This window comes from Homalodisca vitripennis, chromosome 2, assembly GCF_021130785.1.
Source record: "Homalodisca vitripennis isolate AUS2020 chromosome 2, UT_GWSS_2.1, whole genome shotgun sequence".
In the NCBI taxonomy this organism is placed as follows: Eukaryota; Metazoa; Arthropoda; class Insecta; order Hemiptera; family Cicadellidae; genus Homalodisca; species Homalodisca vitripennis.
The window spans coordinates 46,955,569-46,977,113 of NC_060208.1; the positions used below are offsets into that span (position 1 = coordinate 46,955,569).

The following is a 21,545-nucleotide window of genomic DNA, read 5'->3' on the forward strand; positions in this document are numbered from 1 at the left end:
TATATATCAAGACAAGTGCTATTATTCAGTTGGTTTATGGCTAGGTAGACTTCTACTACTGTTAAAACTTCTAAGAGTGAATAACCCTACTGAATTGTTTCCTGTTGCACAGTTCTCACTATTGTCAAGAAAAACACTATGATTAGGCTTATTTACATCAGTTGGTATGCTATTACAAATTTGTTCTACACTGGTAAGAAAAAAACTGTTAAAAGCATCAGGCGTTAAATTAGCGTTAATATTGGGAGGCTTACTGTTAACATTTCTAAGCTGATTTATGACAGACCATGCAGCTTTTGATTTATTGTTTGAACTGTCAATTATGTTGTTATTATGATCAAGTTTGGCTTTTTTAATTTCTGCCTTGTACGTTCTCTTAAGAGCAATATAATTTTCTTTAGACCTGTTACAGTTAGTGTTGCAGAATAAATAGTAAGCATTGTCAAGTTGGACCTTTAATATTCTTAAGTCCTCATTGTACCATTTGTTGTTAGATTTTACTATTTCTGTTTGGTTATCCCAACAGTTTTTCATAGGCATTGCGCTGTTTACCGCCCCATCAACAACAAATCAAAGAACTTATTGAACTTATTGTTTAAGTCATCCTTACTATTATATATAGCTAACCAATTTATACTATTAAGGTAAGTTAGAATAGCTTAGAGTTCTGAGGATTGATAGGCCCTAACAAGTTTCTTTAACTTAAGATTGTCTGAAGTCACGTTCATTGGTGTACTGAAAATGATGGCGTTGTGATCAGACACACCTGTGTGCAAAACGGAAGCATTCCATCTATCAGGATGTAAGGATGTATCAAAAATATGGTGAGATTAAGATTGTGTTTATTTACGCTAATTGTAATTTTAAGACTAAACACCATTCGGTATTCTTGTAAAATTTAAATAGGAAACTTCATTTACATTTTAGTGTTTATTAAAAATATGAATTTATAATACTGCATCAAAATTATGCAGCTTTGTTCTAATATGGCGGACAACTTCAAAACTTCTTTAAAACTTTCCTACAGTTGTTTTTGAAATAAAATGGTGTAATAGTATGCTAAAATTAAAATAGGAAAATTCAGTACAGTTTTAATGTGATGACTTGATTTTGACAGTTTTTAAATAGATATACAGGAAAGGTGAACTTATTTATTGTTTATTAAAGTATTAAATTGAAACCAGAAACTGAAATGGATTATCTTTTTTGTTGATAAAAATCGAATATATTTGTTAGCTTTTTAAATTATAACAGTTTGTTTCGAATTAAGTTTAAAAAACAGACAATACTGTGTATATAAGCATTTTTGTGTGTATGAGAATATGATACAAGGTAAGAGTACGCCACACCACAACATAAACGTAACAAGCTTCACTGAGTTTTGTAGTCTATTTCATTCAACTGCATGTGTTACTGTGCCACATGTGAATCTCTCATATGATTGTACTCCGTTTGCTTACAAATTTATATATTCTGCTATTTTCTCATTGACATCATTACCCATAAGACCAGTGTTAAAATATTTCCTAATACTCAGCCAAACCCTGTGGAGTAACATGCACCATCATTTAAATTGATTTTTTGCCTATATAGAAAAAAGCTTCATGCAAAATTTCTATAGGTCAGTTTGTTTTTGAGATATTGTGCAGATAAAAAGACAAATACAATTTTTCCAGCTCTTTGAGTGGTAGGCTTCACTAATGCTCAACAAATAAAATAAAGATCTTTAGGACATTTTCTCTTATATGGTGTATTGAGAGAGAGAGAGAGATAAAAAATGGGGCCTACTAATTGTTTGTAACAAATTTTGTAGCCTGGTTTGGAATTTCCTGAATTATTGGCTATTATTACAGGTTGTGCAACCGTTTAGAAAGCTGGCTTGAGATCTCTGAGAGTTACAACAACTCTCATCCTTTCTCTCCCACCACACCCACATCCTTCAAGGAGCTTCACAGTGATGGTGAGTATACTTTGTCTCATTATGGAAGTCCATAACCTTTTTACAGTGAGCCACAAAAACGTTACAACTCTCACCATTTCCCTCTCGTACTTCAAGCAGATTTACGGTGGTTAAGTATGTTTTTAAGTCTTAATTATGTAACATTTGGTGATAATTAGTAAGTTATAGAGGGTTTAACCCTTTGGCTGTTTCACAACAATATATCGTTGTAGATAGTTTTACCGAAAACTGTTTCACAACGATATATCGTTGTTGGTAGTTTTTCTGAAAACTGTTTTAGAATGATATATCATTGTTTCGCAATCAATTTGTTTTAATGTAATTTTTTAAAATAAAATAGCGTTACTATATATCAATCAGCAGAGGAATACATGCTATACAAGAAAATAAATGTTTGTGCTCTTTTTACATATATCTGCTGTAATGAATCCAAGACCATTGCCGCGATTTGAGTGGCCTTGGCGGGCGGGCTTGCACTGGCAGTGCCAACACGAGATCGCTCGCTTGGCGCCTTTTATTGTTTTCGCGGCTGTCTCTCTGTTCTTTTGAGGTTATTGTGCGCTGTTTACATTATCTCTGTGAAGTGTTATAATAATGAGTGGAAAACGATAAAAATCTCCTATTAGTGAGAACACTCTGATAAACATTGTTCAAACTGCTGGTTTGAATTTCCGAAGTGACAGTGACTCTGAACATTCTTCTAATGTAGATAGCAGTGATTCTGATCAACAATCTAGCAATGATTTCATAGATGACACCGACGAGGATCCTAGTTATGATCCTTATCAACCTCAACAGGACTTCAACGAGGTAACATAAAATTACCAATTAGCAGCCGTAACCAGCCTGATGTGTCATCATCTGACTCTGAGGTAGATGAAACTCCGCCTAGGCCTAGGCAAAATCTATCAGTTCCAAAGCGTCGTAGGCGTTGTACAGTTAGTTTAGAAAGAACTGGGGCTAGTCAAAATGTCCCACAAAACGATACAACTGATAATCAAAATGTTCCACAAAATGATCCAGCTGACGATGATGATAGTAGTTGGGACGAAGTAGAGGAAGGCAATGATCCACCTTACAATCACCAATTTACATTTTCTGAAGTAAGTGGACCTAAACACTGCTCTCCACAAAACTCGAAACCTATAGAGTACATAAAACTGTTTTTTACAACTGCAATTTTGAATGTTTTCGTTACCGAGACAAACAGGTATGCTAGAAACTACATTGCTGACAATGAGCAGACCTTATCACCTTTCAGTCGAGTCAAAAAGTGAGTAGATGTTACCCTAGCTGAGATGAAAGCTTTTTTTTCAATCATACTGAACATGGGCATGATCAACAAGCCTAGTATTGCCAGCTATTGGGATACTCATTTCACACAAACCACTCCATTTTTTGGCAAAGTTATGACTTCAAATAGATTCATTTTGATATTAAAATTTTTCCACATTGTAGATGTCACTAAACTAGTCCCTCACGGAAATCCTGGGTATGACCCTTGTGGTAGGTTTCAACCTATAATCGACCATGCAACCCGGCTGTTCAAGCTTCATTACAATCCAACTGAAGCCCTATCTGTAGATGAGTCTTTGGTGGGAACTAAAAAACGAATTGGACTTACTCAGTACCTGCCTAAAAAAAAAACACCACAGGTAGGGTATTAAATTGTGGGCCCTTTGTGATTCAATAACACGCTACTGTGTATCTTTTTATTGTTATAAAGGAGCTCAAAGATCAGAAGAAAATGAAAGAGTTGTTGAGACGGGTTTGGGTGGCACAGTTGTAATGACCTTGCTAAGAATGGCAAATTGTTTGGGAAAAGGGCACCATATGTTTCTTGACAACTTTTTTACTTCAATTGCACTTGCTAGAACTTTGTACAGTCACCAAACTTTTGTTACTGGAGCTATTAGGAAAGACAGGAAAGGTATACCTAAACAGTTATTGGGAAAGTATGCTGTTGGTCAAAAGACCTATGTAATGAAAGGCCTAATGCTCATTATGGCACATAGGAGAAAAAAGAGCAACTCTCTCAATTTTTAATCCTATCAACTGACTGCCAGGCTGCTTCAAAGGCATACTCTATTAGAAGAAGTGGTCGTCTCCTTATAAAGACTAAAACTAAAATTGCCCATCAATACAACCGTGGTATGGGTGGTATCGATTCCACTGACCAAATGTTGTATGTATATATGGATGAACGTAGAACTATGAAGCACGCAAAAAAGGTTATATTTAATGTTTTTGGCCGCATGGTGCTAAACGCATTCATCCTATGCAAATTGAATACCACCAAATGGCGGCTACATAGAGCTGATTTCATGAAGGAAATTGTGGGAGAACTTGCCTCAGAATGGATGGCTGTCAAATCTGTACCCCATAATCTTCAAGGCAGTGGAGATGGCCCTTCAGCCAATTTTGGACTTAGGAAGCTCCCAGAGAAGAAGGAAAAACTCTGTAGAATGTGTTCAGGTGACAACCATCCTGAAGGAAAAAAACTTAGATCGCGCACAGTGTGTGTAAAGTGTGGGCAGGGCATTCACGCGGAATGCCTCGTCAAGCACGTGTGTCAGTAAAAAGTAAAAAAGTAAATAATGTAAATAGTGTGAAACATTTGTTTGTCCTTTCAAAAATTTGCTTTCTATAAATATAATGAGCTTATGTACACTTGCAGTAATGTACTTTATTTATTATTAACAAAGAGACTTTATAAGTATCTGGTGAAAATTGCATCAAACTCAACGTAAGTAACTATTTACTTATTTTTATTACAACTTGAACAGTTTTTATCCAAATTACTTAAAATTGTCACGGTCTATTCATAATTAAATGTACTTTTAGGATATTATACTGTCAATTCACACTCCTTAAAACAAATATATGTTTTATAGTTCCAAACTAAAAAAATAAAATAAAATAACACAATAAATAAAAAATAATACATTTTAAAAAATCTATTGAATTTAATTGACATGGGGTATTTTTTTTCTAAATCACGGCCTTATGTTCTACAGAATACAACAAGTTTCAAGCAAATATCTTGATTTTTAAAGAAGTTACACATTTTTGAGAAAATCCCTGCAAAAAGTCCATTTTGAGCTGAACAGTTCTGGGTATGACTCATGCTAAAAACCTAACAGTTTTATGTCAAAATTTAAAAAAATGGCAAACAGCCATAGGGTTAAAACAGTTCTTTCCATTTCTTTTTGACTTTCCCATATTTTCGCCATAAAATACTCTAAACAATATTTATAATTAACCCTTTTAGTGCCAAAGATAAAATCAAATCCATTTTGAAAAGTGCTGAGTTATTTTTTGTGTGACTATGCGAAAAGTGCCAGAGGGTTTTGGACAAAAACGCAAGGCTTTAGAAGAAAATGTGTATAAAATTTATATTTTATCATACAAAGCATATGTTTACTTCTTTTTAAAGGTAAATGTACTAGGTATCAAAAACTATTAAAAATTTAAATTTTTATTTTATTTTTAAAATAAAAAAATCACTTTAAACAGCAACATTTCCACGGAAACAAAATAAAAATCAAGTTTGGGGTCAAATAATTATTATAAAAAAATGTTATGTTGAGATTTCATTATTTTCATGATAAATAAAATTTAAATACAACCCATAATCATATGTAATAACTTAATATTGTACTGTAAACAAAATTGTTATAAATAGTTAATTGCTAGAGATTATTTACTAATATACAAGGTTTCATAAACAATTCACTTAAAATTTATTTTTGATAACTAAAAGCTTCTTTTGAATTCTTTTTAAAGGTGAATAAATTTTTCATCAGAAAATATAAAACAATAAGATGTTTATATAATTTAAAGAAATTTAAAATCATTTTAAACACTGGCTTTTCAAGGGAAACAAAATAAAATCCAGTTTAAAGTTAAATAACTAATATAAGAAAATTTTATTTTTAAATTTTAATACTTTTATGATAAAGAGCATTAAATAAAAAACACCTTAAAATCATGTTTCATAATCTAATATTGTACAATAAACACAATTATACAAATTATTCAAGCGCTAGAGATTTGTTTTGTTAAAAATCGCAGGGTTTTGGAAAATATTCAGTTAAAGTTTATTTTTCACTATAAAAAGCTTTTTTTAAATTCTTTTCAAAACTTTAATACTTTAATGATAAAATCCATTTAAAAAAATGCACAATTTTATTGTGTAATACCGGGTGTATAAAAAAGAATTACCTGATTTTGTACGGTAATAATTACGAAACATAAGGCATGCGGGCAAGGAAAGCTGTGTATTTGGAATGGGCGTGGCCTAAAGTTTCATAAAATCGCCGCTAGATGTCGGCCAGTGCGTCTTCTTCGTTTCCAGTCAGTCTGAAGTAAAATGGCGTCCGCTCAACAAAAGGCGTTTTGTGTGTTGCAGTTTGCCAAGGATGAGTCAGTTGTTTCGGTCCAGCGTGCTTTTCGTCGTCGTTTTCGGCATTGATCCGCCTTCACCTATAACATTCGTCGATGGTATCGCCAATTTGAAGAGAAAGGGTGCTTGTGCAAAGGTAAAAGTTCAGGCCGACCTCGCACTTCTGACGAAATGGTGGAAACAGTTCGGCAAACGTATGAGCGCAGTCCACGAACGTCTACTCGCCGTGCAAGCAGACAACTGGGTATGCCTCACATGACTGTCTGGCGAGTGTTAAGACGTTGTTTGCTGTACAAACCATACAGACTAAAATTAGCACACGCTCTCCGGGTTGGTGATAAAAGGAAACGTGTTGAATTTAGTAATGCTCTACTTGAGGACATGGACGTGGATACATTTTTATCACGATTAATTTTCAGTGATGAAGCAACATTTCATACTAGTGGTAAAGTAAACCAACATAACATGCGCATATGGGGACTCGAACAACCTCACGACGTTATTCAGCATGAACGAGACTCGCCGTAAGTGAACGTTTTTTGTGCAGTCTCTCGTAAAAAAGTGTACGGTCCCTTCTTTTTTGAGGGAGACACTGTGAATGGAATGAGCTATCTTCAAATGCTGCAGAATTGGCTTTTCCCACAACTTCAGGCAGACTCTGGTGACATCATTTTCCAACAGGATGGAGCTCCGCCTCACTGGCACAACAATGTTCGGCAGCTTCTCAACAACACACTGCCTCACCGCTGGATAGGGCGCACAGGACCTCGAGACAATGCCCTTCATTCTTGGCCTCCAAGATCACCAGACTTGACCCCATGCGACTTTTTCTTGTGGGGATATGTGAAGGAAAAAGTGTTTGTTCCCCCTCTAACTCATATTAGTTCACAAAACTATTTCCAGCTAGCTCGAAAATAGACAACAGAGGGTATCGCTTGGTGGGGCTACTTCAGGAAGTAGAGAAGTCATGCATGGAGTGCCACAAGGTTCCATCCTGGGACCTTTGCTCTTCTTAATTCTTGTGAATGAAGACTGGGAGGCAGGGTAGTGCTGTTTGCAGATGACACTACGCTCCTGTCCAGAGGAAAGCTGATACACTCCGTGCTTCAGGAAGCCGAGGACTTGTTAGCAGATGCCAAGAGGTGGTTCACCACAAACAAACTAAAATTAAACGAAGAAAAAACACAACTGATATTCTGTACTCTAAAAAATGGAGATGTCATAGAGGACTGTGATGAGGCCGTTAAATTACTCGGTTTCTGGCTGGACCCGAAGTTAAATTGGAATTGCCACATAGACAAAGTCTGCACAAAACTCTCCAGGGTTATCTTCTTGCTGAGAAAACAGAAACGTGGTACCAGAGCGGTGCCTGGTAACGGTATACCACGCACTTTTTCACAGCCACCTAGCCTATGGTATTCTGCTCTGGGGCCATGCATCAGCATGCAGCAGAATACTTGTTCTCCAAAAGAAGGCGCTACGCATCATTACATCTTCAGACCATCTGGAGCATTGTAGGCCTATTTTCAAATGCCTCAGGGTATTAACGGTTCAAGGCCAATATGTAATGAACTCGCTTATATACATAAAGGAGAATGAATCACTGTTTGGGAGAAGACAAGATGTCCATGGCTACAACACCCGCCATGCATGCAAAAGACCTAAACACCCTAAAATGTAGACTTTTCAAAATCGTTGAACAGTTTTCCAATAGCAGTGGTCAAACTATACAACAGCCTACCGGAAAGCATCAGAAATATGAACACTATTAAGTTCAAGGAAGCCATATGGTCCAGACTTACAAGTAGGCCTATCTATGCACTCAAGGAACTTGAAGATGACCCACTGTTCTAGTCCTGCCACCATAAACCTTTGTAAATAGTGTATATAGTTTTAAATACTTGACAAAATTGTTCTGAATAAATTGCAAACATTTTTTAAACAAAATTGACACAGTCTATCTGGTTTTATCAGTCAAAGACGAAGACATCAAGTATCAAGTAAGTAAGTATCAAGTATGACATCGAAGAACTAAAGAACAGAATAACTGTCGCAATAAGGTCTGTGAACGCAGATACGTTGTGTAAGGTTTATGAGGAATTTAGCTATCGTCTGGATGTTGTTCGTGTTGCTGCTGGTGGACATATAGAACATTTGTAATAACATACCTAAAACTTTAATATTTTGTAAGTATTTTGCAATAAATATTATTTTTGTAGTACATTTTTAGCAATAGATATTGAGTTTTAAAATCAGGTCATTCATATTGATACACGCTGTATAACAATAATTACTCAAACAAAACTCAAAACATAAACATTACCTTATTCAGGCAATTTTCAAACAAACTCCACAACACTGTCTTCATGGACACTCGGAAGTGACTGTCAACACTTTTTTTATTAATTTTAATATCTAATATAGCTTGGAAACATTTTAAATTAATAAAAACGCACAATTATATAACCTCAAAAACACTCCGCTATTCGTCTCGACACCGTGATCGCGATCCAACTGAGAAAGTGTTATATTTTAGTTAGTTGTTTACGTCACATAACAGCGTTAAAAAGTCGAAATAATAGTTTAAAAGATCAGTTTAGATGTATTGGCTTTTTGTATGATATTATTCAGTATGGGATAAGTTATAGAGGTACTACAAATGAAATAGAAATTGTCTCGTTCCGAGACTCTGGCACTCAAGCGTGTTTTTAATATCGTTTCGTAACAAAATCCCTGGCACTCAAGAGGGTTAATTTTTAAATGATTTCATTTTTAAATATTTCTTCTCAATTTCTTTATTTAGAACATTGAAATAGAGTTTACTTTGTGAAAATAACCATGCTACAAATATAAGTTATATAATTTTTAAGTGTTAATATATAATTTATTTCATTACTATTATTTATTACTCATTATTATTATTATTATTTATACTATTATTATTCATTAAACTATTATTTGTTTTACTAGTTATATATTTTGGCAGTATCTCACCTCAAAAATTCGATATGAAAAGATACGAGTAGCGGATGACATTACTATTTGAAAATAATTGTAGTCACCTGCTTTTTCTGCATTAACTTTTAAAGCACAACATATGCATATGGTTGTGCCAACGGAATTGTCGTAAACGTGACATACAGGATTATTGCTATTGTCTTATTTTAGTTTATTGTGTACATTATAATTTATGGAAATGTTGCGAAAGTGTAGGAATGCGTAAACGTATTGGTTTATGACTGTCGGAAAGCAAATTGGATTGCATGTCATATGAAAAATCGGATCAAAATAAAAAACAAGTGCTACTTGTTTATCAACATATTATCTTATGATGAGGGACGTGCCTTGCAAATATAACCATAAGCCCATGTATACAGTCTTCATGTAACTTTCAAACAAAAATTGTTTTTTATTTCTTCTTCCAAGAAATAGAAGATAAAAAACTTTGGTGATAACAGAATTTTTAAATATTTAAATGAGTGCTGATTTAACTGAGGCCAAATTTTCTTCAGTGCCTTAAAGGTTAAGATCCAAAGAACACTTTGATGAAAATTATATACTTTAAGGGGGGTCGGGAGCTCCATTTAAGCCCATGTTAAATTCTCATACTTTAAGGAACATTTACAAAAAAACTATAAATGATAGCACTTAGAACTTTTTTTTTCTTGATAAAGCACAACAATATACATATTTTAACACGAGATTTTTGTAAAAAAATATTTTTTTGGATTTTTGGCAATTTTTAAAAAAATACTCTAAAAATTACCAGTAATTTTTATAAATTAGTCGCAATAAAAAGTTTTCTGATTTAAATTTTTTTTAATCCATGTGTTAAAATGTGTAGAATAATGCCCTCTCCAAGATAAGGAAAAAATTATTGATCTATCATTTATATTTTTGGAGATAATGTTCCTTATTTACCGAAAAAAATTCATTTTCGGAAAAAGCCATTTATTTGGAACATCCATTAGCTTAGCAACTAAACTTGCTTTATAAATGCATTCTTGCACCATATGAGGGATTGTCTGCTTCCTCTGCTTCATAGTCGTCTTCTAGCCTCTTTTTTGCCACTGTAGTCTGTCTTCAACACTTTTTTTCTGTTTCATCGACGGCTTTATTCACTTTTTTGATGCGTAGCATGTCCATGTCTTGAGGCACATACACACAGTTTACCACAGGTACAATCCCTAATTTAGCAAACACTTCGCATCTGACTATATTGCCTTTGTTGAAGACAGCAATAGCATCATATACCCCTAATTCTAGAGTTGATAGCATGACAAAAGTTCGCTTGGGAATACGAGCCCAAATCATGTTATTGAGCGATTCACTTTGGTTCTGTTCAAGCAGGTTTTGAAGAATTTGCAGATTTACAATGTCATTAGTGCCACAGTTACCTTAGTACTTATTGTAATCTGCAAGACAAGAACTAATTTTCTTACTAGACAAACTCTCTTATTCAGGCTCTGGAGGAATTGGGCTTGGTGCACTAGTCCTAGGTTCTGGGCTTTGTGTACTAGGCTTAGATTCTAGGCTTCTCACACAGTCACTATCTACAAACACCACTTTAGGCTTCCCTACTTGCTTACGTTTTTTAAAGACTTTGTTAAAAAATCTAGGCATTGCAATACCTTTGAAATAAAACTTCTAACACACAGAAAACACCAGAAACTTCAGAAAATAAACTGTGACATTTGAAATGTTATTCTTGGTTATAAACAGAAGAAAACAATAACAAACAAGGTAATGAAAGAAAAAACAGGTGACAAACAACTGTACCAATAGCAAAAAACGTAATAGTAATACAGCTCTATTTTGCATAAAGAGTTATAGTACAATATAAAATACTATTTCCTCAATGCTGAAACTCTCACCAAAAATTTGAAGTACAGCCTTTAGAAAAAAATTTTTTATTCAAGAACTACTTGACCGATTTTCATGAAATTGGTCTTGAATTAACCGCTATGAAAAGCAGAATAATATTCAATAAAAACACAAAAAAAATAATTTTTGACCCATTTGACCTCCCAACCCCCCTTAAGTTTTTTCAATATAATAATATATCTCTGTTTATTTTTTACCATATACTAAAATAGATTTTGTTACACAGGTGTATATTTATGTTTATCTATGTATTATGTAAATCTTTGAAGCAATGATCCAAGAGAAATAAAAACAAAATTCACTGACATTGTCAGAAGATTACAGATCAGCTAATCAAGACTGAATAATTTTCCGGAGATGGTGGCAGCAGTCCTGTTATCACATTACACACTGATAAGCCTTGGGTCTTGTGTATTTTCCAAAATGCTTTTCTACAATGTTTATGTATACAACGTTTATCTGTACAAATTGTCTCAAAAACAGGTTCTGAATACTTAGTACTAGATTTTTGTAGTGATTAAATCACAAATATTAATATAGATTTCCTATCTCACAATCAAATTAAGTGCCCTTCAAGTATAAAATACAGGTTAAGTGGTTGACTTGCATATATGAATCTCAAACTGCAGTGATGTCAATTTGTAAAGTGAATTATTTAATTCGTTGTATTTTGTTGATAGAACTCAGAAATAAAGTTCAGACTATGCAGCTTATTTAGTGATAAAATTGGTGGTGGATAGTGTTATAGATGAGAAAGCAACTCATCTAAGTTGAACAATGAGATGAGTTGAGATTATCCCTTTGGGTCAATTGCAGTATTTTTAAGGAGCATGTTTATATCAATAATATGTAGTCATGATATATTTTCCAATTTTTTAAATGACAATTAAATAATTTAAATAATAATTGAAATATATTATTCTTTTCCAGTAAAGGCTCATGAATAACAGACAAGTTTTTAGTAAAATATCAGTGTTATAAATTATGTATAAAATTTTAAAAGAAGTGGGGAAACTGTTATCAATCTGCCATTCAAGTGTTGTAACTTTTCCTTATGGCTACTGTGTCTTGTTTCAGTTAAATTTAATAATATTATATTTAGTAGAAATTAATTTTGGAATGGAACTGTTCTTTCCAGCGTGTCTAGTGTTGGTTTTGGGTTCTTGGAATTGTGTCCAGTCCTACTGGTTCGACATCTTCTCAGTTCCCAGTTTATTGCTGATACACACATGCCACATCAGATGCTGAATTTCACACCTTTCTGTTGCAGACATTAAAGCGCACTGTAACGTCCCACTGCCAGAATTCCCTCTGATCCCTGCATCTAAGGGGTTCTGCCTGACGCTGCGTAAGACGCTGGTAACGTTCCGCGAGGTCCTGCTCTCTGTGGGGATCCCGCCGCCTGCCAGTTAGCGGTAGAATCCCAACAATAATAACTCGGCCTTTATTTTTTATATTACAAAAATTTACGTTGTATTTATTGTATTTAACATGTATTCTCGTGCAAGTTCTGTATTTTCGAGTGATGGAATACCGTTGTTATCGTAGTATATAGTTGGATACTTATTTCACTAAAATTGCTATTTTCGAAGAGTAGATCGTTATTTATTTCTCGGCAAAGTGGTGGCCTCAGTGTTTGGTGGGAATTATTTGTTGTAGACATTTGGGTTCAGTTTTAAAAGATTTGCCATAACTTTCATTTATTTAAAATATTTATTAATAATAATAGTTTAAAATTTAAGGAATGGGTTGTTTTAATGAAAGCAAAGCAACAGATTTTGTTATGGCCTTTATACAGTACATTATAAAATAAATAAGTAACTAAAGGTTGTATTGAATAACTCTTGAAAGTGTCTACTGAAGCCTCCACTTGGCCATGTACAAAGTATAGACAGCTGAGCTAAGATAGATTAGGCCTAGTGTAAGTTACTTCATTTAGCGGTTCAGCTGATTTAATTTATTTTTAGGTGTTTCCGTGCGCGTTTTATACCCCATTGTTATTATTCATATGTGAGGTCTCTCTGTCTGTTTCCAGCAAGACCGTTCCATAGCTTTACAATTGTAACTTAAGACTCAGTTCCTTTTATTTCAGTTGGATTTACGGGTAAGTGACGTGGGGTGGAGGGACGGATTGAGATTTGATTTTCCGACCTTCCAAGCTTCTTTGGTTTCTAGTGTCAATAATTTTTGTAATAAATATCAGATGTTGGAAGAAATATAGAAACTTCCAGGTGAACAAACACACTGTAAGTTGTTTTTGTCTGTTTTTCTGAATTTGTATAAGGTTTTTGGGAATTGGCTTTTTTGTATGGACAGTACTATAACAGAGGGAATGAAAGATTATTTATGGGACAAAAAACAAAGTTCAGTCAAATATGAATCAGAGTTTCTTTTATCCAGTACAAATAGTTTTAGTTTTTACAAAGTTTGGAATAGAGTTTAATTCAAACTTAGCAAAGTTTCGAGTTAAGGAAAGACATTGTGCAAAAGCTCCTGATATGATTTTAACTTGAATGAAATAATTTATGCGGTATAAGAATTTATACCGTCATAATGTCATTACTTACACGCTTCACAGTTGGGCATCTTAATATTTTCCAGTTATAATCTGAAAACAGCTTGCTGACCAAGTACTTTTAAACATATATGAGGCTTGTTTTTGTAAGGTCTACACTGTATGACATAATGATTCATTTCAACTACTATAACCTATGCGTGTGTTTTTTGGGTATATACAAACTTTCACGGAAATTAACAAAATGACTAGTGTTTACTTTAAGTATCCTTGACAATGAAAACAGTGAAATTGGATAGTTTTCAAGCTAAAAAGGGACCACAGGTAAAACTTGGATTTCCTATAGTTTCTCTTAGTAAAAATAAACATAGAGAGTGTAACATTCATTATCTCCCAAACAATAAGTTTAAAACATGTGAAGTTTTTTCTGGATAGTAAAGGAATTTTTCTAGTAGAATTTTTGGACAAAAGCAGCAGATGCTGAGTGTGCCCTTGTCCTGCTTTGTAACGACAAAGCTTGTGTCCACATATGGCTTGTCGCCAGTTACGTTGTTAGAGTAGATTAAAAAAATGGAGGTATTAGATAACTGTTTGTACAATGTAATATAAATGCATAAAAAATTGTGGCAAGCATAAAGAAAATTAGTAGAATAAGTTCGTTCCAATAGCTTCAGAAACTGGACGTCCTGTTCAGCTCGAGACTACACACTGTTACCATTTTAGAGCTAAAGTGTTCAAAATATATCTTTGTTGTTAGATAAATTTTTTATGTGCACTTTGATCTGATCCCAGACACCTTTTATAAGTATCTATAAAAAATCCCAGCAATTATCGTAAAGGATTTGTTAAAAATCAAAGCACTAAATATTTTTTATTTTTGCAACACTTTGCTAAATATTTGTTTACTTTTTATACTTATGTTATGTTTAAAATGATATAAATTATAATACATGCAAAGTAATAAGTTGTACAAATTAATAATATATAACAAAAAAGTACCTAAAAATTGTTACTTTAATCATTCCAGTTGTTCTCTCAGAGGTATACTTAAAAGTACAAATGCACTGATCATATTATTTAAGGCAAAAATAAATGCAATAAAGTGTGTAAAAATTAACAACCTCCCCAATTAAGTAGGCCTAATAATTGTTTATAAGAAAATGTACTATTTGACAATATGTCTTTTCTTTCATAGCTGGAATTTCAGAAGACAAAATTCATTGACTGAAACCTGACGTACTATCACTGTATTTTAAAACCCAGTTGCATACATTTTGTATACATTCAAGAAGTTGACAAATATGTAAAGTTGAGCTGGCCTCTCTCACTTTCTTTTAAGTTAGAAAACAAATCATACTCTTAACCATGGAATTGGCTAAGATCTGATATTGAATGTTCATGTTATGTTCTTGATGATGATACCTGATCTTATTTTTTTTATTAATGCAAAATATAAAATGATCGAACAGGATTAACATCAATACTGATAAAACTCTGAATAATCAAGTAAAGCTTTATTGACTGAACAATTAATTAAAGTGAAGTTTTGAGTGCAAATATTATGGAATTTGCCATTTGTGATTGTGTTTTACTTTCAATTAACGACATATCCATTAACAACATATATCACATTTGAAAAAGTTTGTTCTTAGAAAGTAAATTATCTTTTATACGTTATAGAATTTTCATACCACAAAATACTATATAATATTTCTATAATTAAAAAACTTCTATAAAATTAAAAGTTTTATTAAATTAAAAGAATGAATTATGTGCAAAATTTAAAATATGTTATTATGTTGTATAAAAAGAATTGCTTGAATAATTATTATGTATAAAATAATATACAAAATATGATTTACTTATTATAAACGTATATGAAAACAGGTTAAAATTATTATCATGTGCGATGATACTACAGTACCACTCAGGGTTATATAGGTTTTCTATTATACTATTCACACAAGTAGTTTTCAGTGAAACAGATTTAATAGTGTTTTTCTTGAATATAATGTAAACTTCATAGTTAACTGAATTCTGCCATAACAACAAAGGAGAATCAAGCAAAACACACACTATAAAACAAAATCTTTCTCCTTAGATAAAGCCAATATACTGAAATTGCAACAAGCGTAACCAATTGGCACAAATTCGTATCATGCCCTAAATAATTCTATATTGGTACTATTTGGTACATTGTTTATATTTGACTGATACTTAGAAAAGTACTTCAATACTGATGCTGATGAAACCAACACTATAACAAAAGTTTTATTTTTGCTTTGGGAGGTTGGAAAACAAATCATGCTCATATCAATTAGGTAGTAGGAAAGAGGAAGATATATTTTACGTAGTGGCCATTTCTACCAAATAATAGCTCTATTCTCTCATTACGATACCGGTGTCCAAATATTTTTGTATCATTGTAGTTGTAGCAATTATGTGTTATGCGTTTAATTATAGTTTGTTATTATATTATTACTTATTATAATTTTTTATATTATTTATTTACAGATATTATGTTTGTACTTTCAAAGGATTAACTTTTCCTTTTAATGCAAGTTGGTTATTAGTTAGATTAATTTTGTGGGGGGGAGGGGACTTGATGAATTTAGTTGCATTAGTATTATCGCATATCTTAAATTTCTACTTTGTAACTGAAGTCTATTGCAAACAAACCCCACCTATTATTTATCTTTCTATGTCATTCCTGTATTTTATAAAAATTAATATATACATCATTTGTAGTGTGAAAGAATCTATTTAAAATATTTTATAAATCTGTAGCTATATTGCAGAATAATTAATTTTTTTAACTAACCTAGTTATTTTTACACTTTACAAATTGAATTTTAACTTCTATATAAATTATTAGTAAAAAAATGTAAAGGGTGTATCAGAACTCATACAATAACAATAACTTTTTTACATAAAGAATCCTTTTGAAGATAAAAAAACTCTTAAGATTTGAAAAAGATGTAATTTTGCAGTAGTTAGCAAAAGATTTTCAAAACCGTTCCTCTTATTTTCTCATCTGGAAAGTTTGAACATTAAAATTTAGTTTACTTGAGAATGGTACATCATGGAAAATAGTAAAATATTTCATTTCTTGAATTTTTAATGCAAAATAGATATAATTGGTAACATAACATTTTGATTATTTTAAAAGAGAATTCATTCTCCCTAAAACGTGGCTTTAACGTCCTAGGTAATGTCTTATGGAAAAAATTAATTTACTTTAGTGAAAACAAAGAAACATTTATGTTTGTAATATTAGTCCAAATATTTCTTGTATTTATTCATGCATGTATCATTTAATTGTTTGATATTTGATGGTCCTGGCTCTGAAGAAGTTATGTTTGGAATAGAAAAGAAAAAGTTTTATATTTTCCTCTAAACTATGCTTTAGAAGTTTGCCACATGAGTTTAGGTACACCCAGTTTAATAATGGTATTTATTTATTTTTACTAGGTCATACAAAGTTGGTATTTCATCGTTAACAATAGTGACATTTTGTGTTTTAACTTCTGCCTTTTATTTACAACTTTTAATTATTGAAGGAACTAAAATTACTTTCCAACGTGCTCAACTATTGGAACCCCGACTTGAAGTGTTATTTGTAATTAGGTTTAATACATAATTATGGTTGTTGAGGATTTTGTTAAACATAGGTATTTGGATTAAGATTGAAGATTAGAATGCAAGAAAACCGGTGCTTTTATTTGAACCATTCCTAACTCACATTGTGTATTGATATGGTAATAAGTTAGATGTTAGTTACGTATTTCTGTTGTTGCCTTTCAATCAGTTAATTTATTATTCATCAAAATGTATCAGCAGACCAATTCTTTAGCGTTTTTTTGGAATATTTCTTTTACCTTTGTATTCTTGAGAAAATTATTCTTTGATAGTTGGTGCAGAGAAGTGATGCTACATCTTTGGTGGTACACTAAAATTACTAGTTGTTTGAATTGTTTTAGAACATATGTTGAGGAAATATTTACAGGTTTTAATTTTTCATCTAAAACAATGCTGTGAAAAGTTAGTGATTGAAAACCACTTCTGTTCAATTTTTTAAAATAAAATATTCATCACATTAGACCTTGGCCACTATACAAAGGGTAATCATTGAACGGTACAGTTATTAAGTGGCAATGCAAAGTTCAATGTTTGTATTGTGCACACAGAGAACGCCTGACACTGTCCGCGAAGCCCACTCTTTTCTTCTCCAAAAGGTGTCTTATCTTGCATAGGTCAAGTCAAAAGTTCCATTTAACTTTCTCAAAAAACATTGCAGCTCTTCTCAAACCATAGATGATGATATTCACCTAACCGATTTCTATACCTGTCTATAGGTGAAAACCGTACATTTTAGGCCTGTGCAACCCATCTACACATGTCTTTTTAAAATGCTGATTTCACTTAAGAACAAGAGTTGGACAGACTCGTCATGAGTCCACAAAAACATTGCTTATATCGCAGCCACTACAGTTTGTATCTTGGTCCAGGTCATATATGCAACAATGTGCAAATCAGTACATCACCCAGCCGCTGGATAGGCAACAAATTCATACCTATAGGTATGTTATTTTGGTGCTGCTCTCCTACACGATTTGTTGAAAATCGTACAGTACATGGTTCAGGCTACCTGTAGAACATTGGTTTGTTTCAATATGGCTTTGTTTAGTTGGCTGAATCAGTTTCTGAAAATGTTCTATAAGATGTATTGATATGTATCATTCAATTTTATCTAAACAATTTATTATGAGATTTATTAAATTGTTTTATATTAATAAACCGTTATTATTTCTAATCTTTATACATTAAAAAAAGAAACACTAAAATGTATTTCACTTTTGTAAGCATTTCTTGCTTTATTTGAGTGAAAATAGTAAAAGAAACAATGGAGTAAATAATTATATTTATGACTTTTTTTATATATTATTTGAGTACTTTAGTTTTATTTGGAGTTTATTAAAAATGTAGCTTTATAATGTAAGAAGATGAAATGATACCAAGCAACAAATACATAACAGAACTAAGATGAAAAGACTGAAGCAGGAAAAACTTACCTTGGCTACTGGCAATATTATAAAACAGAATTGAATTAAATAGACTAATGCTCTGTGTTAGTAGCATGCTGGTTCCAGCGTTAGGTGCATCATGCATGTGTTATCCTCCATATCAACCCAGCTTTTAATATTTTTACTTCTCACGCTATAATTTTTGGTAAAGACAACTACTGTTTTTGATTTTTTAAATTTGGTCTTTGGGTCTGTTTTCTACATATACAAAACGTGTGTGACAGCATGACTCGTTGTTGTTCATTTCATGAGCAAAATTTGCAGCCCTTTTTCACATAAATTATCTTAGTTCACGACTACCACTAATCCTCAACTTGCGATAGCAATAAAAAATGAAATTTGGCATGCCTTGTCTTAATTTCAAATGAAATTTGACCTCATAATTAAATTTTCTTAAATAGAAAAACGAAAGCATTTTGATAAAGATCTTATAAGGGTTCAAATGGGGTTGCAACTCCTAGAAGACCTGTATTTTTAATGACTTCAAAAAGGAGGAACTGTTCAAGTAAAATTTGACTGTGTTCCTTTTTTATGTATTGTCCACTGATTTTAACAAAATTACTGATTTGGATGAAACCTTTTGTAAACAAAAGAGAGCTGTCGGGTTAAGTTTTTTTTTATGGACTGGACAAGTATCTGACCAGGAAATCACTTTGGAAATTGTACATATAAACCCATATTGAGAAACCAGACAAAGCAATTTGTGGAGATGTGGTTTTCTAACATTGACTATCACATGCCTCAAAATTGGTTTGAAACATTACTTTTCAAGTTTGACTTCGGAATGATGATCCTATGGGACCCGATATATAAAAGCTGTCCTGAAGTAACGAGACAGGATTGATTGCTTCGTTTGAAATTTTTCACATTACTATAAGTTTTCATGTGGGAAGTTTTCTAATCTAAAACACCCCTATAGGAGGAGTACTTTGAAACGTATAATAAGTGCGGAGGTATAGTTATCTTCCAATGCCCACACCTTATATCAGATACTAGGGAACATACCATGGTAATGGTTCGAGTGATATCCCTGTTAGAGGCAATGTGGAATTTCTGTTCAAGCAAGATTGAGTATCGAGATGGGGATTTTCCAAATTACTATAAGTTGCCCTAGAATTACTGCTGGAAGATCCCTAGTCTACATCAGGGTAAAAAGAAACTCCTATTGGAGTCCTTAGAAATACAACTTGCAGCAACGATACAGAATGAGATCTGAGATTTAATTTTCTTTGAATGATCATAACTTACTTCACAGATTATAGGAAACATATCATTTTTCATGGTAGTGGTCAGAGTCACTATTCACTACTCACTGTCACTACTGGAGGTAACATAAAAAACCCATTCTGTAGTAACGGGACAGAATTGAGTGCGGAAATTGGAATTATTCCAATCATTATAATCACATCAAAGTTGTTGTGGGAAGTTTTTTATTCTATATTAGGGTTCCTGAAAATACTACTGTAGGAGTCCTTTAAATGAAACATAATTTGCCTTATATACGCATGACATTGGTAGCCAACATGTGGAGCTTGGAAGTATCTAAAGAAAACAATTCCATATTTTTCAAGGAGCTCTTTCTTATTGGGAGCAGCTCTTGTACTACTATTACTATACTCATTACTATTACTACTCCTTTTCTACTATTATTGTACATCATAAAATATGCTATTAAGTATCATTAGGTATCAGTCTATTTATCAATAGTGAATTTTTTTCCCAAAGTTTTGAATTAAAGTGTAAAAGTGGCTTTAAATGGAATGGTTTTAATAAAGTGTGAATGTTGTTTTATTTTCCTTTAGAAAAATTATTTTAATATATTTTATGTGACAAATAAGGTTTCTGCTGATACTTTTATCCATTTTTCAGTTATAAAATAAATAGCATTATAGCCTAAAGTAGACTAGCGTACAAGGCTAATGGCTATATAAATCCATGTATCTAACAATGCACAATAAATCGATCTTGTTTGTTGCCTAAACTTGTGTTTGTTCCTTATACCTGTTTCCAACTTCTCTTATGTTTCAAACCGCTTTTAATGTCTATAACATGTTTTGATACTCTCATATGATATACATTTGGTAGAGGTTTATAATGAAGGAAACAGGATTTTTCTGGACATTTGCCATCGTTCAGTGAAACAAGAAAACAGTAGGTAACACACTGTTTGTTACTGTTTTCTTGTTTCACTGAACGATGGCAAATGTCCGGAAAAATCCTGTTTCCTTCACAATCCTTCCATCGTCAAAAATAACCTTCAAACAAAGAGGAGGTTTATAATGTTGATAACAATTCAGTACAAGTGCAAGATGTCTAACCGTATCTAGTAGTCTAAAGATAATCTTAACTGTAAGCATAGGTTAAGTGGCTACTATCATTTAAACATTCTTCACTGTAGAAAATGAATTACATGGGGAGAATTACATTTCGGCTATGCCCACAAAACGTGTCATCAATAAATATTTTTTTAAAGCGTTCCATAATAATGTTTAGTACACGCAAACCGTCTAAAAAAGCTCATCCAGCTCACATCCTTCAGAATGTTAGGTTGTTGTTTCGAGGGGTTTTCAATTTAGAACCAATTAAGCACCACCACTACAAGGTCAAGTTTTACACCGAAGGTATTTTGTTCCAGCACTTTTCTTCGTAGATACAGCATAAAAGTACCAATCACCATTTGAAAACAACTTCCCGCCT

The 21,545-nt window shown here is 32.6% G+C and overlaps 1 protein-coding gene across 2 annotated transcripts in view; it reads left to right on the forward strand.

Annotated features, from left to right (window-relative positions):
- LOC124353891 ((E3-independent) E2 ubiquitin-conjugating enzyme UBE2O-like) overlaps nt 1–20,829 on the forward strand; it is an 83,711-nt gene extending 62,882 nt beyond the window's left edge. For both annotated transcript variants that reach the window (XM_046803937.1, XM_046803938.1), the window contains exons 20-21: nt 1,854–1,960; nt 12,520–20,829. In XM_046803937.1, coding sequence (XP_046659893.1) covers nt 1,854–1,960; nt 12,520–12,662 — 250 coding nt within the window. In that variant the 3' untranslated portion in view covers nt 12,663–20,829. The remainder of the gene's footprint in view (nt 1–1,853; nt 1,961–12,519) is intronic.
- Nucleotides 20,830–21,545: the final 716 nt, after the last annotated feature.